This window comes from Indicator indicator, chromosome 14 (genome assembly GCF_027791375.1).
Source record: "Indicator indicator isolate 239-I01 chromosome 14, UM_Iind_1.1, whole genome shotgun sequence".
Lineage (NCBI taxonomy): Eukaryota > Metazoa > Chordata > Aves > Piciformes > Indicatoridae > Indicator > Indicator indicator.
In genome coordinates this window covers 24,119,608-24,139,636 of record NC_072023.1, presented here as the reverse complement: position 1 = coordinate 24,139,636, position 20,029 = coordinate 24,119,608, and the positions used below count along the sequence as shown (strand labels likewise).

Below are 20,029 nucleotides of genomic sequence, written 5' to 3'. Positions count from 1 at the left end.
AACCTCTGTATTTCTGGGGTGCTTTGTCAGGGGGGAAACAGCCACACCTCGGGCAGAAAAATGCCTGAGGTGCTCCCAGAGTAGCACAGTCTTGACATCTGTCCTGCTGTTGCTCTGGGTATTTAAACTGAGCTTTTAATCTTCATTCCTTCAGATAAAATGCATTGTTGTCTTCTCTCAACTCAGGGGTTCACTGGCAAGAAAACCAAAATCCCTAGGAACTCCTCTGCAGTCTGGCTTCTGGTAAGACCAGGTAACTGTAGTGTCACTGCAAGCTCAGCCTGAGTGGTGAAAGAGTGGTAGAAATTGAGGACTAGGGAAAAACGGTGCTGAGATAAGCCTGAAAGTGAGACAGCTGTGGTTGGTTGTTATTGGGGGTTTTTTGTGTTTGGGTTTTTGTTTTGTTTTGTTTTTAGGTTACAGAGGAAAAAGAAGATTGTCTGAAACTGCAGTGTTTTCCATGGCTGTGCAGGATGAGCTTAAGAGGAATAATTTTTATCACTCAAAAAGCATTTTCTGTAACTGATCAGCTCTACTTAGACCCTTTCTCAAGATAACCTTTGCCAGAAAATAGTCTGCAGTGTGTTTAGTGGGTTATTGATTTACCAAGTGTCATGTTTTTGACCCAGCTGTTTTTCGGTTCCTGTCATCCAGGCTAACCTGTAGGGATAGTCCTTCTAGCAAATGTGAGCAGGCTTGAAGATTGCTTCCTCACAGTGAGTGAGGTTCCTTCCTGTCATCTTGCAGAAATGCAAGCATTCCCTTTGCTTTGTAAAATACAAGATGGGCAGGAACTGCCTTGGTCAATTTGATTTGGTTGTTGCCTTCTGTGTCGGTGTGAGCTGAAATTCCGCCCCCCCCCCCAACAAGTAACCAGGCTAGCCCAGTCTGGAAGCAAATGAAGGCTGTATTTACAAGCAGAGTCTAAAATCTACAATGAAATGCAATGAATATGTACAAATATACAAAATTCACAACATTTACAAATATATACAATCAACAGAAAAGCACAACCAATCTCCCTTTGCTTCCCCCCAAGGAGACCCTCCCAAAGGGGCCTCTCCCTCCCAGGAGCTTCCCTCCCAGACCCCCCTGGACAGAGAAGCAGAGTTAGTTAAGCAGAAAGTTGTTAACTTAGCTGCCAAGGTCAGTGTGTTATCTTCAGCCAGAAGAGAAGAAGAAGAAAACAGCAGCCAGACAGCCCAGCAACTGCCCTCACTGCAGAATGCAGAGAGTACAGAGTGCCCCACTTTGTTTTGGGTAATAGTTCTTAAACATTTCTATCTATCCAATGGAAGTGTTTAGAACAATCAGTATTTTGATTTCTTATACCCAATAGTGACTTGTTTACACTCTTTCTCTGTTTTGAACTTTGCAAAGAAAAAAAAGACAGTTTCAAACAATCACACCTTCATTAAATATATCAGGATCTGTACAACATATGATCTGGTTGGTATGGGTGCTGTGAAACTCTAGAACTTTGGAGCAGAGGCTGCTGAATGTGCAGGTGAATAATAGGACTTTAATACTTAGAGTTTGTGGCAGTGGTTAGATATGCAGCTAAGTTCACTCTGCAGGAGGTTGAAGCTGATTTTGCTTCAGAAAATTAGAAGGAAAAATTAACTGGAGTTTTGGGGTTTTTTTGAGTGGGAGTATGCTGTGGGAAAGTGGTTTGGAAGCACGTGTTTTTGCTGTGGTCTGACAGTGGGATTGAGCAGCTCCTCATCTTTCAGAACCAGATGTTCTGCTCTACAGCAGCATTTCAGCTAGCCTGCTTTTGAAACCCCAGTATTTAAGAGAACTCCCTGAAGGGAAATGCCCCTCCAGGGGACTTTGGGCATAGCCAGTGGCTTCAGTGTACTTCAGGCATACAAAACCAAAGAGCCTCCATTTAGAAAATGGAATTAAAAGCCCTCCCTGGATACGTGAGCTGGGATTTTCAACCTTGCTTCTGCTACCTGTGTGGTAGGTGTAACTAAGCTATTTTTGTAGGTTTCTTTTGTGTAACTAGTGAGAGGAAGGGAAGGCAGACAATTAGCACAATTCCTTTGGCCAGTTGTAGACAGCTGCCTTAGAATCAGATCAATTGTTCATTAGAGCATCTGATTGCCTCCATTAATGGTGAGAGCCAAAGGTGACAGTTGCAGAGAGTGGGTTGTCTGATCAACACCTTTCCCTCAACATGAGCTCTGTATCCATCCAGCTGAAGGGAATCTGTTTCAGCCTGTGCTTACAGGACAAGGCTTCTTCAGCAAGCTGTGCAGCCTGCAGCTCTGTGCCTTGTGGCAATGAGAGCTGCTGTCTGTACTTGGCTGAGCAGAGCTCTGTGTTCAAAGGTTGTCAGTGCACTGGCTTTCTCAGCTTGGGGAGCTGAGCAGAGTGAAGTGTACCTCTAAATTCTTTTAAGTCTCAAACTTTCAGATTCTCTTTGAAAATTTATTGTTGTAAAGCTGGCTCTGAGATCTGAAGTGCTAATTCTTTAACCTAAGCAGAACAGGCAGCAGAGCATGTGACAAACCATCACATCTAAGTGGCTCTGAGTAGCTTCCAGGGAAAGGGAGGCTCTCCGGTTGAGAATGATCACCAAATCTGTTATGTCTTGGTTCAGGCCCATGCTTATTTGATCTGAGAGACAATGGTGCTGGTAGGAAACCAGCTCTTGCAATTCATGTGCATTTAGTGGCCTCTCAACATTGTCCTTGCCTTGATGCTGTATTGCTCATAGATTTCAGCTGTCTCTAGTGGCTGTGGTAACTGCTGTTTCATTCAATAAGAATGGGTACTAACAGGCCCAGGCTTCTTGAGAAGGTGCTGCCCTAAGTGCTGGGCTCACACTTTCAAAAGCAGATTTCTGAGAGGCCAGTGCTCTTTCTTTGGTAGTACTCTGGAAGAATCGAGTGCCAATGGCCTTTTGTTCCAGAAAGAGCAGGATGGGGCAAACACTGCTGTAGCAATGAGTGTTTGTTGCTCTCTGACACAGCTCATGGTTTACAGAAACTCTGTCAGTAAGCTGCTTTTCCTGCAAAGCAGACTTATTATTTTGTTCCCTCTGCAACTTAGGGAATTAAGTGGGGGGAAAAAATTAAAAATTTAAAAAAAATTAATACGTTGGTTTTGAATGTGAGCTTCATAGCAGAGTCTCTCTTGCTGTTTCCTAAAGCGACTATCTTCATAGCATTACCATAAGACCTTTTTCTAGGACACTGTCAGTAGTCAGGAGGTCGATCTGGGGTGCCTTTCCTGCAGATGCCAAGGTACTGCCTGGCTGGCAGTAGCAGGTAGATGCAGCTAACAGAGAGGCACCTGGCACTGTAGCTTACATTGTGGGGCACCACAATGTGGAACCTGTGTATGTGGCAATATATGTGGAATATGGGAAATTGAATGGTACCATGTCAGTGGGTAGTTAGTGACTGCTGACCAGTGCAGCAGAAAAAGCTTTTCCTCTTCTCACAGCTGCTGCTAGGGCAGAGGAGATGAGGCTTACGCAGTGATGGAATCCCCTCCTACCATTGCCATGCAGGATGGTGGCTCACAAGGCCAGGATGTGCAGTGTGTGAAATGCAGCAGGAGCCCCTGAGTCCTGCTGAGTAGTAGACCAAGCTGCTCAGTGCTCTGCTGTTTCTGCAGGGTGTGATGTGGGAGACTGATTCCTTTTGAAAAGATCCTGGCTGTTGAAGCAGTCCTACGTCAGTGAGTGACCGTGGGAAGTATTGGCTTGTAGCAGGAGATGCTTTGTAGGATTCATTTTCTACACAAATTTTTTTTTGGTTCTTCTGAAATAATGCCGTACCATAAAAACATCCTGAAAGTTTGAGGATCTGGAGCTGGGGTTGTTCAGTTTGGAGGAGGCTGAGGAGAGACCTGATTCCCTGAGTCCCTGAAGGGACTTTGGAGCAAGGAAGGGACAGCCTTTTCTCCTTGAGCTCAAGTGACAGGACCAGAGGAAATCATCATAGAACGCTGGGAGGTTGGAAGGGACCTCCAGAGATCACCCAGTCCAACCCCCCTGCTGTGGCCCCCTCCACTTGACACCCACCCCTCAGCTATTGATAGCCATTGATCAGATCCCCTCTCAGCCTTCTCTTCTCCAGACTAAACAGCCCCAGGGCTCTCAGTCTCTCTTCACAGGGGAGATGCTCAAGTCCCCTCATCATCTTCATGGCTCTCCATTGGACTCTCTCCAGCAGGTCTCTGTCTCTCTTGAACTGGGGATCCCCCAACTGGACACAGTATTCCAGGTTTGGTCTTACCAGGGCAGAGTAGAGGGGAAGAACCACCTCCCTAGCCCTGCTGGCCCCACTTTTCTTGCTGCACCCCAGGATCCCATTGGCTCTCTTGGCCACAAGGGCACATTGCTGTCCCATGCAGAACTTGCTGTTCACCAGGACTCCAAGGTCTTTCTCCATGGAGCTGGTTTCCAGCAGGGCAGCCCTTAATGGTCACAAGCTGCACCAGGGGAGGTTCAGGCTGAAAATCAGGAAATATTTCTTCTCTGAAAGGGTTCACAAACACTGGAATGGTCTGCCCAAAGCAGTGCTGAAGCCACCATCCCTGAGGGTGTGTGGACCAGGTGCTTAGGGACATGGTTTAGTGTTAACCCTTCAGTGCTGGGTCGAGGGTTGGACTGGGTGATCTTTGAGGTTTCTTTCAACTGGATATATTCTGTGGTTCTGTGAGACTGAGCGTCTCTTTCTGAAGCTGGAGCTTTTACAGCTGTGGCTAGGTTAACTTTGTGAGGTAGGTGTGGCCATGATGTGCTCCTGCTGCTCTGAGGGGGAGTGAGAGCAACAGTTTATAAAGCTTCTCACTTTCCTGTACCCTTTGCCAGTCTCTATGCATGGCAGCTCCAGCTACCCAGTTTACTTCACCTGTTGAGAATGGGCAGGGTTGGACAGCTGGAATTCAGAACCTTCTTGCTCCAGAAATGGTTCTGGGAAATAAAACTCCAACTGATGCCAGGCCCTGCAAAGATGGAGAAAGCCCACTCTCTACAGCTTTGTCTAAAATAGCTACTAGAAAATCTCACAACTTGGAGCAGTAATGTCTGCAACAGAGTTTGAGGATGCTACTATACGAGATGCCTAGAAATATAAGCACCCTGGTGGAGTACAGCCTGCTATGGGGCTTAAGTACAGCCTTATTAATGCTTTTTTTCATCACTGCCTTCCAGCCTTCAGATGATGATTAGACCTATTTATAGGGGCAGACTTCCTTAATATTCAGCACAGTGCACCTCTTGCCAATCAAGTCAGTACCATCTGCATCTTTGATTGCTGCTTAATAACACTGTAGAACATGGTTAATTAAAAAATAGACTTTTCATCCTCTTAACTTACCAAAGTGCTTTTCTCCTCCTCCCTTCCTCTCTCACCCCCTCTCCCCCCAAAAAAAAGATGAAGTTGGCTTAGCACAGAGATTGTGGTGAACCTCTTGCCTCACTGCTGGAAATGCATCCCCTCTCCTACCCGAGAGAGTTACCTCTTGTGTGCTCTGCTGGAGAGCTAAATTTCAACTCCTCCAGTGAATATCAGTGAAGGGCAGAACCATCTTTTGCTGCACAGTAAACCAGGACTTGCATCTAGGCTCTTGTGTTGTGTTTACCACCAGAGCGTAAGAAACTTGTAGCTTTTATTTGGGTTGCATGCCCTTATCTGGGTACCTGTGCACACACTGCTGTCTCCTGCCCCTTCACAAGAGGAGCATGTCTTGGTTTGCTTGTCTAGCAATACAGTTTCCTGGCTTTTCACCTGTTAACCTCACAGGTGTCTGTTTTATCTGGGGAGGACCAGGGGATAATTTTCTTGAAGGAGTTCGTTCTGATGTTTTGTTGAAATGGTCTCTAGGCAAGCTTCTAATACAACCAAGTGTGGTGGGTTGAAAATTCCCCCAATATTAAATTGCCGGACCATCCCAGTTGGAAGCAAATGAAGCTGTGTTTACAAGCACAACTACAGTCTACAATGGAATGCAATGAATATGTACAAATATACAATATTTACATATATGTACAGGTATTTACAATTTATAAACAGCACAAGACCACCACCCCCCAGCCAAAAAACAGAAGAGCTAATAGCTTTCCCCTTCCCTGCTCCCCTCCTTATCCCCCTGAACTCAAAGGGACAAGAGAAAAGAGCAGAGAGTATTTTGTTAGGATACTCAGCCAAAGCAAAGAACACAGCCAAGGTCAGCAAAGGCAAGCAGAAGCAAGTTAGTGTCTCCCAGAGCGAGGAAGCTGAAAGCAGAGAAAAAAATAGTGTAACTGTTTATGTTTTATGGAAGATATCTGTCCAATAGGGATTGTTTAGAACTTGCCATTATTTTCCTTTTTACACCCAATAGTGATTTATTTACGTTCTACCACCTTCTGTTCAAGATCTGTGGAAAATTTTAAAGGTACAGCCTAAAACTACCACACCAAGGTATGCCTTGACTATGCCAGCAGATTTGTTCATGATTTGAAATTCTGTGGGAAGCCTGTGCAGAAAGCAGAGACTGAGGCTGATGTAGTAATCTATTCAGTACTGCAGAGCACTGCTGTTAAGTTTACAAGTGTAGAAGTTTGTGATGAGACACACAACCCACACTGGAGCAGCTGGGAGCTCTGACAGCCACATGTAGGTACTGTGAGCAGTGTGCTGATGCGGCATGCTAGACTGGAGCAGAGGAATGGGAGAGTGACAGAGGTCTGTTATTGTCATCCAGGATGGGACAACATTTGTGCAGGTCAGTGTGGTGGCAAGGATTATGTGTAAGAAGTTACTGTCAGTGAGCGATTGGAAGTAAATTCTCACTCTGAGCCAAGTTTTTATGGGACCTTTCACTGTCAGAGGAGATAGCACCTTGGGATAAGCTATGCCCAAAACCTCTCTCTGGTCCATCTTTTGAGTGATTTTAATCTTACCTTGCAGTTCACTTGTGCCTCACTCTGTTCCCACTGTGGAGTCATCTTGGGGGCAGTGACATGTTGTGATGGATATGTAGACTTGTGATTTATTGCATGTTGCTGGTCTCTGCATTGACCCTTTGTTAGGGTCCTACAAAGGCATAGGACTAGAAATAGCCTCTCACTTCCTCTGGGAGATGTTACTGTGGGATTTAAAGGCCTGGAGTTCATTTTGCATTTCCAGTGCACTGACAAAAGCAGCAGCACAGTAATTCCCAAAGCAGCCTTTGTATCTTTGAAGAATACTTATCTTTTTCAAAGTATTTAAGCTGCCTTCTCCTCTGAATCGCCTTTTTTTTTCAGCCCCCTGAGGCATGTTAAGGAAGTGAGTAGTGGTGTTTTGTTTTATTCTCTTATTTTCATAGCAAAGTATGCATCTGGTAAGTGCTTGCATTATCTTTACAGTCTCTGCCTGTGTTGAGGGAAGCCAGATTATTTTCTTAATAGTGCCCTGGTTTCCATTCCCTTGCAAAATTCAGGTATTTTAAGATTGTGGTGCTGGGTTTTTTCCACTTTGTAAATAGTCATCTTGATGATTGATTCTCCGTCAAGCAATTTTTCCTGAAGAACTTAGAGGAGTGGGGTTTTTTGCTCTGCAGCAAGCTCTCTTGGCTTTAGCCTTGACATAAGGAGTTTTATCCCTGAATCCAGGGGGAAGTATCCCAAGATGTGAACAAAGTAGGTGGAGTGTTTCTTTAGCTATCCAGAGCAGTGAAACATAGACTTCCTTCTCTGGGTTCAGAGCTGCAGATTTCTGTGTAGCTATTGGAGTGTGAGAGTATTGTCGGTGATGACTGAGCAGTATGGCCAGTTGCTGGCTGCAGATACCTGGAAGCCCTGGAGTGCTCAGCCTGTGTCTGTCCTGGTGTAAGTGATTTGGGGTGGTGAGACAGTCTGGTGAAAGCCAGTGTTGCATTTTCCACTGCTCTTGTTTCCCTCAGCTTTTCCTAGTGTGAATGTTGGAACTGAGAGAGCGAGCACCTTTGGGTGCAGAGAAATAGTCACCAGCTCTGAGCTTGTACCAGCTTGCTTGAGGAGGTTAAAGGTACTGCTGAAGGCACTAGTGCAAATGTGAGCAGTTGCTAGCTCTAGCCAGAACTTCCAAATCAGGATCTAGCACTCATAAGCAGGTGGTGCAGTGAGAAAACAACCTTTTTCTCTTTGTAATTTAATAAGGCAAAGGAGGCTATTGTATAGCACCAGAACAGATTTGCCTTGATCGTGAAAGCTGACATGGGAAAAATACAATACAGACTGGATGGAGCCTCTGAATGCTGCAACTCTAGGAAAGAGTTGTGGCCTCTGACCACAAAACAGCAGCCATGGTGCTGTTTCTTTCTGCCTTGTGTGGCCCACAGGTGGTCACACCACTAATAATTAACTTTCTTGGGTGATCTGACATCTGCTCTTCTGAATCATACTTGCTGAGTGATATTCCTTCTTTACTTTCCTTCCTGACTTTTGTTGGAAATGTTTTGAGTTTACTCTATGAAAATCTTCCCCATTCCTGCAGTCTGTTATGGGAAGCAATTCTGCTTTTATTCTAAGCATGTGATCAGGCCTTTGTATTTGTAAAACTGGCTTGTTTCTCGAGTTTGGTCACAAGAAATAATGAACAGCAGGTGTAGCATGGGATGTTGCTGGAGTCTAGTAATTCAGGAGGCTGTTGCTGGGTTTCCTCTTTCTTGATATATATTTCTACTTTAAGAGAGTTGTCTCTGGTACCTGTCTCTGATAGCTGTTTCCACAGTCTGCTGTGTTTCTCTAATGTGTTTTTTAGAAAAGGTGAGAATCTGGAGCTCTTGTGAGAGGCTGTGTTGAGAACCTGTGAAACCAAAGTTCACTGACAGATGAACTGTGAAAACATGAGCAGTGGGTTCTGAAGAGCAGTCTGTGGCTCTGAGTGTGAGGAAGCAGTTTGGCAGCAGCCAGGGGAGTGCTGCTTGTGAATGTGATCATGGTAGTCAATTGCTGAGAGCAAGAGGATTGGTGAGAGTCTGGGAAATCGTGCTGGGACTTGTGATGGTTTGAAACTGTCTTTTTAATTTTTCCTTGCAAAGTTCAAAACAGAGAAAGTGAGAGTGTAAATAAGTCACTATTGCGTGTAAGAAAGCAAAATAATGATTGTTCTAAACACTTCTATTGGATAGATAGAAATGTTTAAGAACTATTACCCAAAACAAAGTAGGCACTCTGCACATTCTGCGTTCGGCAGTGGGGGCAGTTGCTGGGCTGTCTGGCTGCTGTTTCTTCTTCTCTTCTGGCTGAAGATAACACACTGACCTTGGCAGCTAAGTTAACAACTTTCTGCTTAACTAACTCTGCTTCTCTGTCCAGGGGAGTCTGGGGGGAAGCTCCTGGGAGAGAGAGGCCCCTTTGGGAGGGTCTCCTTGGGGGGAAGCAAAGGGAGATCGGTTGTGCTTTTCTGTTGATTGTATATATTTGTAAATGTTGTGAATTTTGTATATTTGTACATATTCATTGCATTTCATCGTAGATTGTAGACTCTGCTTGTAAATACAGCTTTCATTTGCTTCCAGACTGAGCTAGCCTGGTTACTTGTTGGGGGGGGGGGGAATTTCAGCTCACACCAACACAGGACTGTATCATCTCAAGAGATGAAGAGCATGGCCTTCTCACCCTGCATGGCAGGACAGTAATGGTGTGCATAGTAAAGCAAGTTTAAGTCTCCTCTTTGCCCTGCTTCCTGCTGTGTTTTGTGGCTGGGTAATTCCAGCTGTTTATCTGGTAGTGGTAAATTGGGTCATTGAACTGATCTGAGTTAAAAATAGGCAGCCCAGCCATCAGCAGTGTTGATGTAACAGAAGATTTGTGACTAGTGGCAGGGAGGACCATAAAGTTGTTTTGCTGCCAGAGCCAGAGTGCCCCCTGAGTGCCCCCTGGCTGTGTTACCTGGGCTCCTGCTTCTGTGTTGCCAGTCAGAATGGGTTGGAAAGCAGAAGGGTTCAGGCTTGGTTGCTGTCAGCAGATCATAAAATGCCATCTCAAAATTAGCTCTACTCCTCTCAGATTAGCATTGCAGCTCTAAATAATAATTTCCTGCCTGCTGCATCATATGCCCAGTGAAGAGGACTAATCAGTGTGCAAACATTGCTGCTGAAGAGTGTAAGTACAGAGTCTGGCTGTAGGGGATGCATGAAGTGAAACAGACTAAGCCTAGGCTTGCTGCAGCACAGCCAGGCCTTTGGATGGCTGGGGCTCTGCTCTTTGGATGGCAAATCTCTTCTCTTTGGAAACGGCCCTGGGTTTTCTCCTCCTTTTACCTCTCATATGATTCGTTACTAAACAGCCTCATCTCTCACCAAAGTGAAACAAACCCAAACCCAACAAACCCCACTCTCCGAATAACAGACCTTAACCAGCAAGCCTTTCCTAGCCTGATGTGGTAGGGTCAGAAGGCATGGCTTTGGAGAGGTGTTTCTTAGATGTACAGGAATGGCTGGAGGCATTAATTTTGTGAAGCAAAATCAGGAATTTAAAGAATGCATGAAGATCCCTCTGGTTTTCACTTCTTGAGCTGTTGTTCTGTGCTGTAACTATCTAACTAACTTTAGGTGATTTTTCCACCATGGGCTGTGTTTCTGTGTTACTCTGAGCCTGCTCTGCTGTACAGGCTGGAAAACAGCACACAGCACTGCCCCTTGGGCTGGTTCCAGCTACCACAGAGGGAATGCATTGGGTCCTGAGATATCTCTGGTTTTGATACCTTATTTTTTGACCCTCCTTTGTTTTACTTTTCTTCAGCCAAAACATTGTCTTACACTGGTGTACAGTATTCTGCCTGATGGAACCTTGTAACAAGCAGCTGTATATTCTAGGCCTGTACAGCCTGAATGAGCAGGACACACTGAGAAAGCAAGTTGAAGGGAGTTGTGCTGGCCTGGCAGCAGAGTTTGCGTTAGAAAACTGTACAGGCACTTTGTTCCTTAATCACAATCCTGTGTCTGTGCATTTACCGTTTCCAGTGTGCTCAGAGAAATGCATCTCTTCTCTGTGCGTCCCTCCATGTCCTGGGAAGGTTTTTGTTATTTTTCTGAGTAAAACCAAGGGTGACAGACATTTTAGGAATTGCTGAGGGAGAGGTGAGCAAGGCTGACAGATTGGAAATGTGGGTGATGTGTGAACCATAGAGCAGTGGTGTTGGCCCAGCCACATCCAGGAGCTTGCAGAGTGCTCTGATGCTTGTGGAACATGACTGAAAGATCTCAGTCACTATTTAGATGTTACTTGTGAAGGGATCTGAAAATAAGGAGGCTTCTTTCAAGATAGTTCCTAGGGAAAAATCCAGTCAGCAGAAAGAGTGTGCAGCTCCTGAGAGTCTCAGAATGGAAGAACTCTCATTAACCTACTTGGAAGCAGGGCATGTATGCATGTCCTGTATTTTTATAGCTGCTGTTCTTGGAAGGGAGCAGTGGCTGTGTCTCGTGGAGCAGAAGTGTAAGATGAAACACTGCATTTTGCTAATAGGGTTGAGAGACCTGAAATAGATCCATCCAGAGTATGAGGATGGGAAGAAAGGAGAGGGGGATTTCTGATGAGTCTTACTGCTACTGCAAACTGCCTTTATCCCAAAGTAGAGTCTTGTTTTCAGCACAGTACGGGGCAGAGATTTTTTAGGTATCATGCTAAAAATAAAATTATGGTTCCCAAGATTCAGGTGAGTGAGAGCCTCCCACCTCACTGTAGCTGCCTTGGATTTGTTAACACTCTAACATGTCAACCTTACTACTTGAACCTTGCCCTTCAGCTCTTCAGCTCCCCGAGCCTGTTGCAAACACTTTCCTGAAGTAATGAGGGGAGCAGAGAGTGGAAGTCCCTGAATGAAAGCTGTGGTAAAGTGGAAGTGCATCTCTTGTAATGACCTATTTGCTCTTTCCTTCAGGCACAATGGCTGCAGTAGCCCAGAAGCACTTTCTGGAAGGGCAGACATATGCAGTCCCCTTGATCCAGCCGGACTTGCGCAGGGAGGAGGCTGTTCAGCAGGTGGCAGATACGCTCCAGTACCTGCAGAAGGTCTCGGGGGATATCTTCAACAGGTACCCTCCTGTCACAGGGGGTGGGGGCTTGGCAGTCAGCAGTAACTAACAGTGCTGTGAGAGGGTGGTCGCAGGAAAGGACAATGGCAGTTCAGAAGGGGGTAAAGAAGGAGCAGATGCTTTTCTGCTGCAGTTCTTTATTCCTTCTCACTCATATTTTAAATGGGACACTTCCTCATTTAGAGTCTCTTGAAGATGTGTCTGTTTGACTCACTGTTCTTGGAGCAGTGGAGTGTAAAATATCTCTTTGCTCTGATCTCTGGGACTTACAAACCATTTTCCTTGGGCTCCTGGTGTTTTGCACTTCCCTTTTTGTACATTGGGAGGGCTGAGTGCATTAGAGTGTCTGTTCTTCTCACTCAAGTCTCATCATCCATCTAAACTGATCTCTTTAGGGATTTGATCCAGGCTTGTCACCTCCTGAGCACTTTAGGATTGGATGTGTACAATTATCTACGTAGAAGATCAGAGCGATTCTTGTGTTTGCCTGCAAATGATGGTGCCTTTCTTCATCTGCTGCCATCTTTGATGTCTCAGTGCCCTGAGACAGCATGTCTGTCATTGCTATAGAAGATAATCTGCATTCATTTTCTCACAGTTTGATCAGCCAAAGGATTTGCCTTGGTTTCAGCAGAGACTATGACTACCTTGTTTGATTTATTATGGTGTGACCAGTACCATGGCATTCTTCATTCTTCTGATTGGTTGGTTGGTTGGGGGTTTTTTTGGGGCAGATTGAAGTTCTTTGATTTGTGACAATGATCCTTTGAAGGGCAGTGGTGTCACTAAAGCTGAGCTCAGGTCACTGAGGGAATAAAGGCTTTTCATTGGAATAGGCTTTGTTTGGGCAAGTGCTGTATGTAGGCTGGAAGAAGTTGAACACAAGGTCTTGGTCTTCTGTGCACTTCACAGTGTGGGAACCCTTCATTATAAAAGGCTGGGAGAAGGCTTTCTAGAGTTGCCAGAAACACGTGGAAGGCACCTCTCAAATTTGAAACTGGTTTGCAATGCTGGCCCTGTCTGTGAGGCAAATCGAGCTGGTGATAAAACAGCTGCTTTCTCTGTGTCTTTTCTTATCATGTCCTCTCTGTTCTCTGCTGCTGACTGCTTGGTGAGGCAGTGCTCTGTGATTTCCCTAGGGAGAGAAGCCTGCTGTTTTGTGTTTTGTGTGCAAGTCACTCCTGAGTTCTGAACAGTGAATGTGATGCTGTTCCCTCGCTCTTTGGTGCAGTCATGACTTTTAATTACCAATAGCAGAGGAGGCTTCTTTGGGCTATTGGTTTCCTTTGCCTTTCCTCTGAGGTCTCAGCTCTCTGATATGATTAGTAATGATTTAGTAATTATGCAGGTGTCTGATTAAAAGTTCCATGACCTTGATTGTTCTGTGCCAATCAAGGGGCAAACCTTTCAAGATGGCAATTTTGCCACTTAGCGAAGAGTGACCTTTTGTCTTCCTTTCCTGAGATAAGGCAGCTCTGTCATCTATTTGCAGGGAGGAGGTGGGGAAGCTGACCGTTCCCACCTACAAAAGCAGCAGCTTGCAGCGTTGATGGAGAGGAAACCTGTTCAGTGTGGCGGACTCAGCTGAGTGCGTCAAAGTTATTACTTCAGTGCTACAAAGATGCAGATGTTCTGGGATTGTTTTGTGGGAACAGTGGATTGGCACAGTTAACTGATCAAAGCTGCTTTGAGTTGTTACTGACATGACAAGTTGAGTAGGAAATCTTAACAATGAGAATCCATTCTGCAAGGCAAGTGAGATTTTTCTCTATTTGGAAACTGGTATTGTTGTGATTGAGAAAGAAATACTCCCTGGGCTAGTTAGTGTCTTTGCAGATGCAGCAGTGGTGAAAAGTGGCTTTGCTTTCTGTCCTCTCAAGGGAATACAAGAGACACCTTTGCATTTAGAGAATTGGGAGGAAGAAGTTAGGCAGCTTTCCTCCCCTTCCGCCAGTCTGAGGGATCTGGGTAATAAGCCATGAGGCAAGACTGTCTTCTTTCCAGAGGTTCTCAAACAAGTTGACTTGGTGTTAGGTTTCAGTTTGGCAAGGTACGTGGAAAAAAGAGTCACTTTGCATAGCTGATTAGTTTGGGGAGAATCAAGGGATGCACAGGTGCAAAAAACCAGGTAAACTATGACTGAGACCCAACGCAGACCCACTGGTAACAGCCTTGCAGAGCAGGTTGAGCAACCCAAAGCAGCTAAATGCCCTCTATCTCTGCTAATAGTGCACCAGGACTGCAATCTGAAATCACTAAGAAAGAGCAGGGGGTAGCTCAGCATCCCTCTCTTGGGAGCAGACACTCAACCAGCCTCTTCCACATGGAGAATGGCAAAGTACCACACCCTGCAGAGGGAGAGCACTGACCTGGGGAAAATCTTGTCTGCTGAGCAGTACAGGTTGATGTCTTAGGTTGGTACTGTCCACAGTCTTCTCCTCTTAGGAAATCCTATCCTCTTGGTGCTGGTATCAGTACTGTGAGGAGATTGAGAGGCTGCATGTACTTACCAGGGTTATGTAGTAGAGCAGTGAAGTTTTAGCGTATGTTAACTGAGTCCATGTAATTAATCTGCTGTAGAGGGAAGATTCATTGCCTGCAGCTACTGAGGTTTAATACATATCATTACAGCTTAAAGCCACCATTATTCTAACATAGCCAATCTGACATAGTATCTGTATGAGTTTAACTCCTGAACTTTTAAGGAAGTCTTTTGATACAGGTCACAGGAGACAGAGCAATTTAAACACTCAGTTAACCATCACCTCCTTGTTTCATCGTTACCAGAGTTTTCTGGGCGAGTGCTTGGATTGGGAACTGTGCTGTGGAGTTTTTTATAGGAGTGTTGTTATGATAAGTACTTCAGATAGGTGATGACTTTAGCTTTCTCCAGATGCCCCTGTGGTTAGCTAGGCTTGTCCTGTGGGGTTTTCTCAATTTCTGAGGAAAATTTTTATTGCCAGATTTTAATAATCTCTGCCTATTCATGAGTCAGTGTACAGCTTGGTACAACAGATTTGTGAGAAACTGCCTTTGCAACTTACCTCATGGAGTGTTACAGCAGCAGAAAGGAAAAAAAAATACTTGGGGATGGAATGCTGTTGCCAAGGTCCTGGTATCCTTTGCCTGTGATCCAACCACAAGTTGTCCAGCATACAAAATTTCTCATCCTCATGCTTCTTTTTCTTTCAGTTTATGGAAGAATTTCAGGGTTGATCTTTTTCAAGTTATTTATTCAGCATCTTTGGCTCCTCTGGAACAGTATTTTGCTAAACAGGCATATCCTATTGGGAAGAGTTTAGGAGGTGACAATTAGGGTCAGATCAGCAGGCCCGGCTCATAGTAGCGAGTGTTCTGTGCCTTCCAAAAGAGGTGAAGGACTGCTCTGTGGGAGTCCTGATTGCAGCTCTTTCTGGATTCTGCTAAAATCCCTGATATTAGTCTTGCAGGACCTGAGATCTAGGCTTAATTCAGATTCCTTGACAGTCCATGGAGTGGGGCAGTGGGTAGGAAGGGGCACAGATAATGCTGAAGTGGGAATAGTGGGTAAAAGGAAACGGAATGGTGTTAAGTCATCGAAAGATTATTCCTTCAAAGTGAAACAAATGTGGGAAATGAGCAAGACAGGATTCTTGCTCATCTCAAAGTGCTGTGTCTTTTGGACTTCCAGAGATTAAATGTGTCTTTTGAAGCAGAGCAACAGAATGTTAAATTTGGTTCTTCAAGCAAGAGGTTCTTGATGGCGTTGTCATTGAAATGTAGTGATGGTTACTTAAGCCCCTGCTCTAAGTCTATCAACAGCTCTTTGACATCAGTTACTTTCACTAGCAGTCTGTTTATCTTTTAATTCTATTCCTTCCCAGGGAGGGTGATCAACCTGTTATGCCTTAAGTGGTTGAAAGGCAGGCTAGAACTTGGTAAGAGAGCTGTATGTAGCCTTCCGGACACTAACTAGAACAAGGCCTTCAGCATTTTTGTAAATCATTGATTTAAAGAAATGACTGAAGTGCTTCACCTTCACTATCCTCCTGCCAGTAGACTTAAGCTTTTCACTCCTAATAGCAGGTCTAAAAGTAGTGGTGCATTTTAATGGATAACTAAAAGACTCAGTGCTGACTCTAACACAAAATGTTTCTCAAAGCATAGGGTGAGTTTGCATTAGCTACAGAAAACATTCTGTGGGGAGGAAAGTCTCTTAATGCTACAAATGAAAAGAAAATGATGGAGTATTGTGACCAGGATGCCAAAGTGCCTGTCCAGGAACACAAAGCAAATGCAAGCCTTGCCCATATCCTCAGGCACTCAATACAAACCCAGTAGTTCAGGTGCAGTCTTGCTGAGCTGCTGATACAGCAGCCTGCTGTAAGTTGTGAGAAGGTGAAGTAAGATGCAAAAGTTGTGATGGAGATGTTCTTCCAGTTCTGGAATTGGTGTCAAAGGTGCTTAGCAAAAAGAGACAGGTAACCATTTCAGATGTAATGGAGCTCCTGAGAGGATTCTCTCTGCTCTTACAGAGGCTTTCATGGTAGTGGAGTATCGAATGGAACTGCAAGATGGTTTGATTGGAACAGAGGGCAGGTGCAACAGGGAAGGCAAACAGGAGGGAGAAACTGGGGTAACTTTGGTACATATGGTTTGTTGCTTCATTTCAGCTTATGGGGTTTTTCTAACCCTGGCAGGGTAGTCTCTTGTTTGTGCTGTGTGCCATATTGAAGAAAACTTAATATTGAATAGCAGCTTCCAGGCTCTTGTGAGCTAATTCTGTCCCTGCTCCTTACAAGACAGAACAAGATAGACTCCCTGAGAAAGCAGATAAGTAATTTGGAAGTAGGAAGAAGTGTAAGATGCACCTGCTGGAAAAATACCCAGCAGAATATGCATTGTGACTTGACTGTCCTGAGGCCTGAATCTGTTCCTCTCTGGACTGCTTTCCTTTTGTAACTCTGGGGAGATCAGGTCCATTCTCAGAAGGAGAATCTGCAGCTCCTCAAAGGGCAAAGGAGTGATACCAAAAGACAAAGGGAGGCAAGGTTTCTATTTCAGTAAAGGAAAGTTTTACTTCAAAGGTTTACTTTATTGGGTCATGAGCAACACAGTCACCTTAAGTTCTAGGAGATTGGTCGTGGTAACCTGATCATTATTAACATAGATATTTCTGTGTACAACCATGAGAGCTGGATTTCTGGCAAGAGGTGTCCTGGAAGATGCTGTAACAAATCTTAAAGCCTAATAAAAATGAGTTCTTGGTAGCATAGGAATTTCTTCCTGTACAGACTGTTCATGCCTCTAAAAGAAAATAATTAATCAAAAAAAAAAAACAAACCCCACATTTGTTCCAGTCACATGCAGTTCATAGGGGCTTTCTGACTTATTTATCTTTGCTTTTTATTCATATTTTCATATGTTTGTAGGCTAAAATCAATTTACCACCATCTCTAGACTCCCTCTGTCTCAGTAAAACTTTTCTCAAGTATCTCAAGACTTGTGATTTTAACACAAGAAATGCCAAATGGAGTAGATGCTGTTGTTCATGGTACAAATGCAGCGTTCCAGGACAGATAAAGCCAGTTTCAAAACAACCCGTGGAAAGAAAACAGCAGCAAGAGGCAAAAGAAACAAATTTAGATCAACCTGTGAAGGTGAGAAGTAATTATCTTGATAAACAATGTCTTCTTTCACCTATAATTATTTTAAAGCACAGTCAGTTTGAGGCTAGAGCTGTGCCTAAGTTGAAGGATGGATCATTTGTATACCACCTGCTGCTATCAGTGGCTTGAAACTTTTATGAGCTACCTTGCTTTGACTGCTCTAAGAAGTGGAAGTCCAATACCTCTCTGCTATTGACAAGATGTAACTTTGCTTATATAGAACTGTTTCTGGAATGAAAAAGTAGTGTGCGAATAGCCTGGAGGCCAAGCACCATGCAACTGCAGTGAAATAACCTTTGGAGCTGAGTGCAGCAGGGTCTGTCCCACCTGGTGCTTGTGGAGGCTGATGGACTTCAGAAATACTGTGTGATGAAGGTTTTAAATGGCTGAAAGCTTGTAATATCCTAAAGCATGAGAGTAACATATCCAGAAATAACACTGGTGGTCCTGTGTCTGTAATGGGCTAAAGGTACAAGATGAGGGAGTTCCATACAGTGTAGGAAGAGCAGGGAGAGCGCTTTGAAAAAAAGCAAAACCAATGTTGCATGGGAAGGAAGTGGTTGTGATCTGTGCTCATTACCACCTGCCAAAAAGACTTGCTCAAGTGTGTCTGTGTGTTTTTTGACAGCTGTGGTGGCAATTCCTCAGTAGGTTAGTGGGGTGCCAACATTAACTCATGGTCCAGGTGGTGACCTGGGCCTTGAGGACTGACTGGAGAGCAGGTGTGGGACTGAGGACCCAGCAACTTTTGGGAGTGCCTAATGCAAAGAGGTCTCCTGGCTGTAGCCCTTCAGTATGGGAGTGTCGTGTGTTTCCTTAGTGTCTTCCCACAGTTGTGGTGCCCTGAGAAGATTCTCCAGGAGAACTCTGAACCTCTGCTCATTGTGCAGCTGTGTAAACTTCCTTTGCTTGAGGCATTCTGAATGACTGTAGGTTGGAAGGATCCAGATCCACCTGGGAGATGCAGTGCTTGGGATTTTGTCCAGCAACATCACATCTATGAACTACTAGGCAGGAAGTGGCTGTTAATGAACAGGGACATGGAAAAGATCTGATGGACTTCCCCGTCAAGAGAGACATTCCCTTCCTTCCTCAGCCCCTTAACCTAAGCGGCTCTCTGGAAATAACCAGGGAGAAACAGATCATGACAAGTCAATGTGTGCCTCACAGCAAAAGAAATGTTCCCTTTTGGCTACTTCCTTGGCCTGCAGATTTGGCAGTCTTGGCACAATTGGCATGTATGAGGTGAGAGCTCTACCTTCTCAGCCAGGTTCCAGCATTGGGCTCTTACACATGTGCTGGAGTAATTTCTGTTCCTGTGGATAAGTTTTGTCTACTCAGTCAGCCCTGCAGGAAGAGATGCAAACAAGTCATTTTGTTTTACAGGCATGACTTCCATCAGGGATCTAGTGTGGAGAAACCTGTCTGGAAAATTACACTGAGTGGCTTGAGGTGTGTGATACAGATTGACCCATGTGTAAGTGGTGGTGTGCATGGTGAGGGGAGAGCTGCAGGAGGAAACACTAGTGCCAGAGGTCTGTTCTTCACACTTGACTGGTGAATTAAGTTCTCTTTCCACCATCCTTCTTTCTGACTACTGTGGTGCTGTCACTGGCTTTTTCCCAATGAGGTAGTTTGGAGTTTGGGTGTAAATGCACCTAACAGTTAAGGCAGAGCAGTGCTTTCGGATACAGCAAATCCATTTATGGATACTAATGAAGGAGTTCTTGGGTTTCTTCTGTCTGAGTCTTCCAAGCAATCGTTTTATTGAGAGAATCCACCATGCTGTGCCAACAGGGAGAGAAAAAGATAAAAATTACTTTTGGAGCCAGGTATGAAGGATCTGGGTGGTGAAGTGTGTTAAAGAGAAATCCCGGATGCGTAATTTAGTATTTTCTGAGTTGGATTCTGTTAATTTATTCAAGAATATAATTCTGGTTTTATTTTACTTATAGGACTTTCATGTTAGATTTGACATCAAAGGTGAATAAGAGGGCATGCTCAAGGGGCTTAAGAGGCAGAAGAGGACATTCCTTTTAGAGAAGGAGAAAAGCTGTTGCACTTCTGCTCTGTACAGCACAGATAGCCTTTCTGAATCCCTATGAAAGCTGTGTAACATGCCAGTCCCTGCAGTAACTCAGCTCCAGGAAATCAGGAAGGTGCTGGATTCCCCAGTGTACTTCTGGCCTATTGATTGAGTGTCTTTGGTTTTGCTTTAGCAGCAACACTTTCAAAAATAGCATCCTGGATTTTGTTGCTTCCAGAACATATTTGGACTTCATGACTTTTTTGAGGGAGGGAAGGTGAGAAGCTCCCAACGTCCACTGGGTTGCTGAGTGCCAGACAGGGTCTTCTTTCTAGCACAGGGGTGACCT

The 20,029-nt window shown here is 44.7% G+C and overlaps 1 protein-coding gene across 2 annotated transcripts in view; it reads left to right on the top strand.

Moving 5' to 3' along the window:
• The first annotated feature begins 206 nt into the window (after positions 1-206).
• WASHC1 (WASH complex subunit 1) overlaps positions 207-20,029 on the top strand; it is a 45,160-nt gene continuing 25,337 nt past the window's right edge. Inside the window, exons 1-2 of one of the 2 annotated variants that reach the window (XM_054386682.1) lie at positions 207-243; positions 11,853-12,006. In XM_054386682.1, coding sequence (XP_054242657.1) covers positions 11,858-12,006 — 149 coding nt within the window. In that variant the 5' untranslated portion in view covers positions 207-243; positions 11,853-11,857. Of the gene's footprint in view, positions 244-11,827; positions 12,007-20,029 lie in introns of those variants that run through there. The other variant, XM_054386681.1, reaches the window with a different exon arrangement.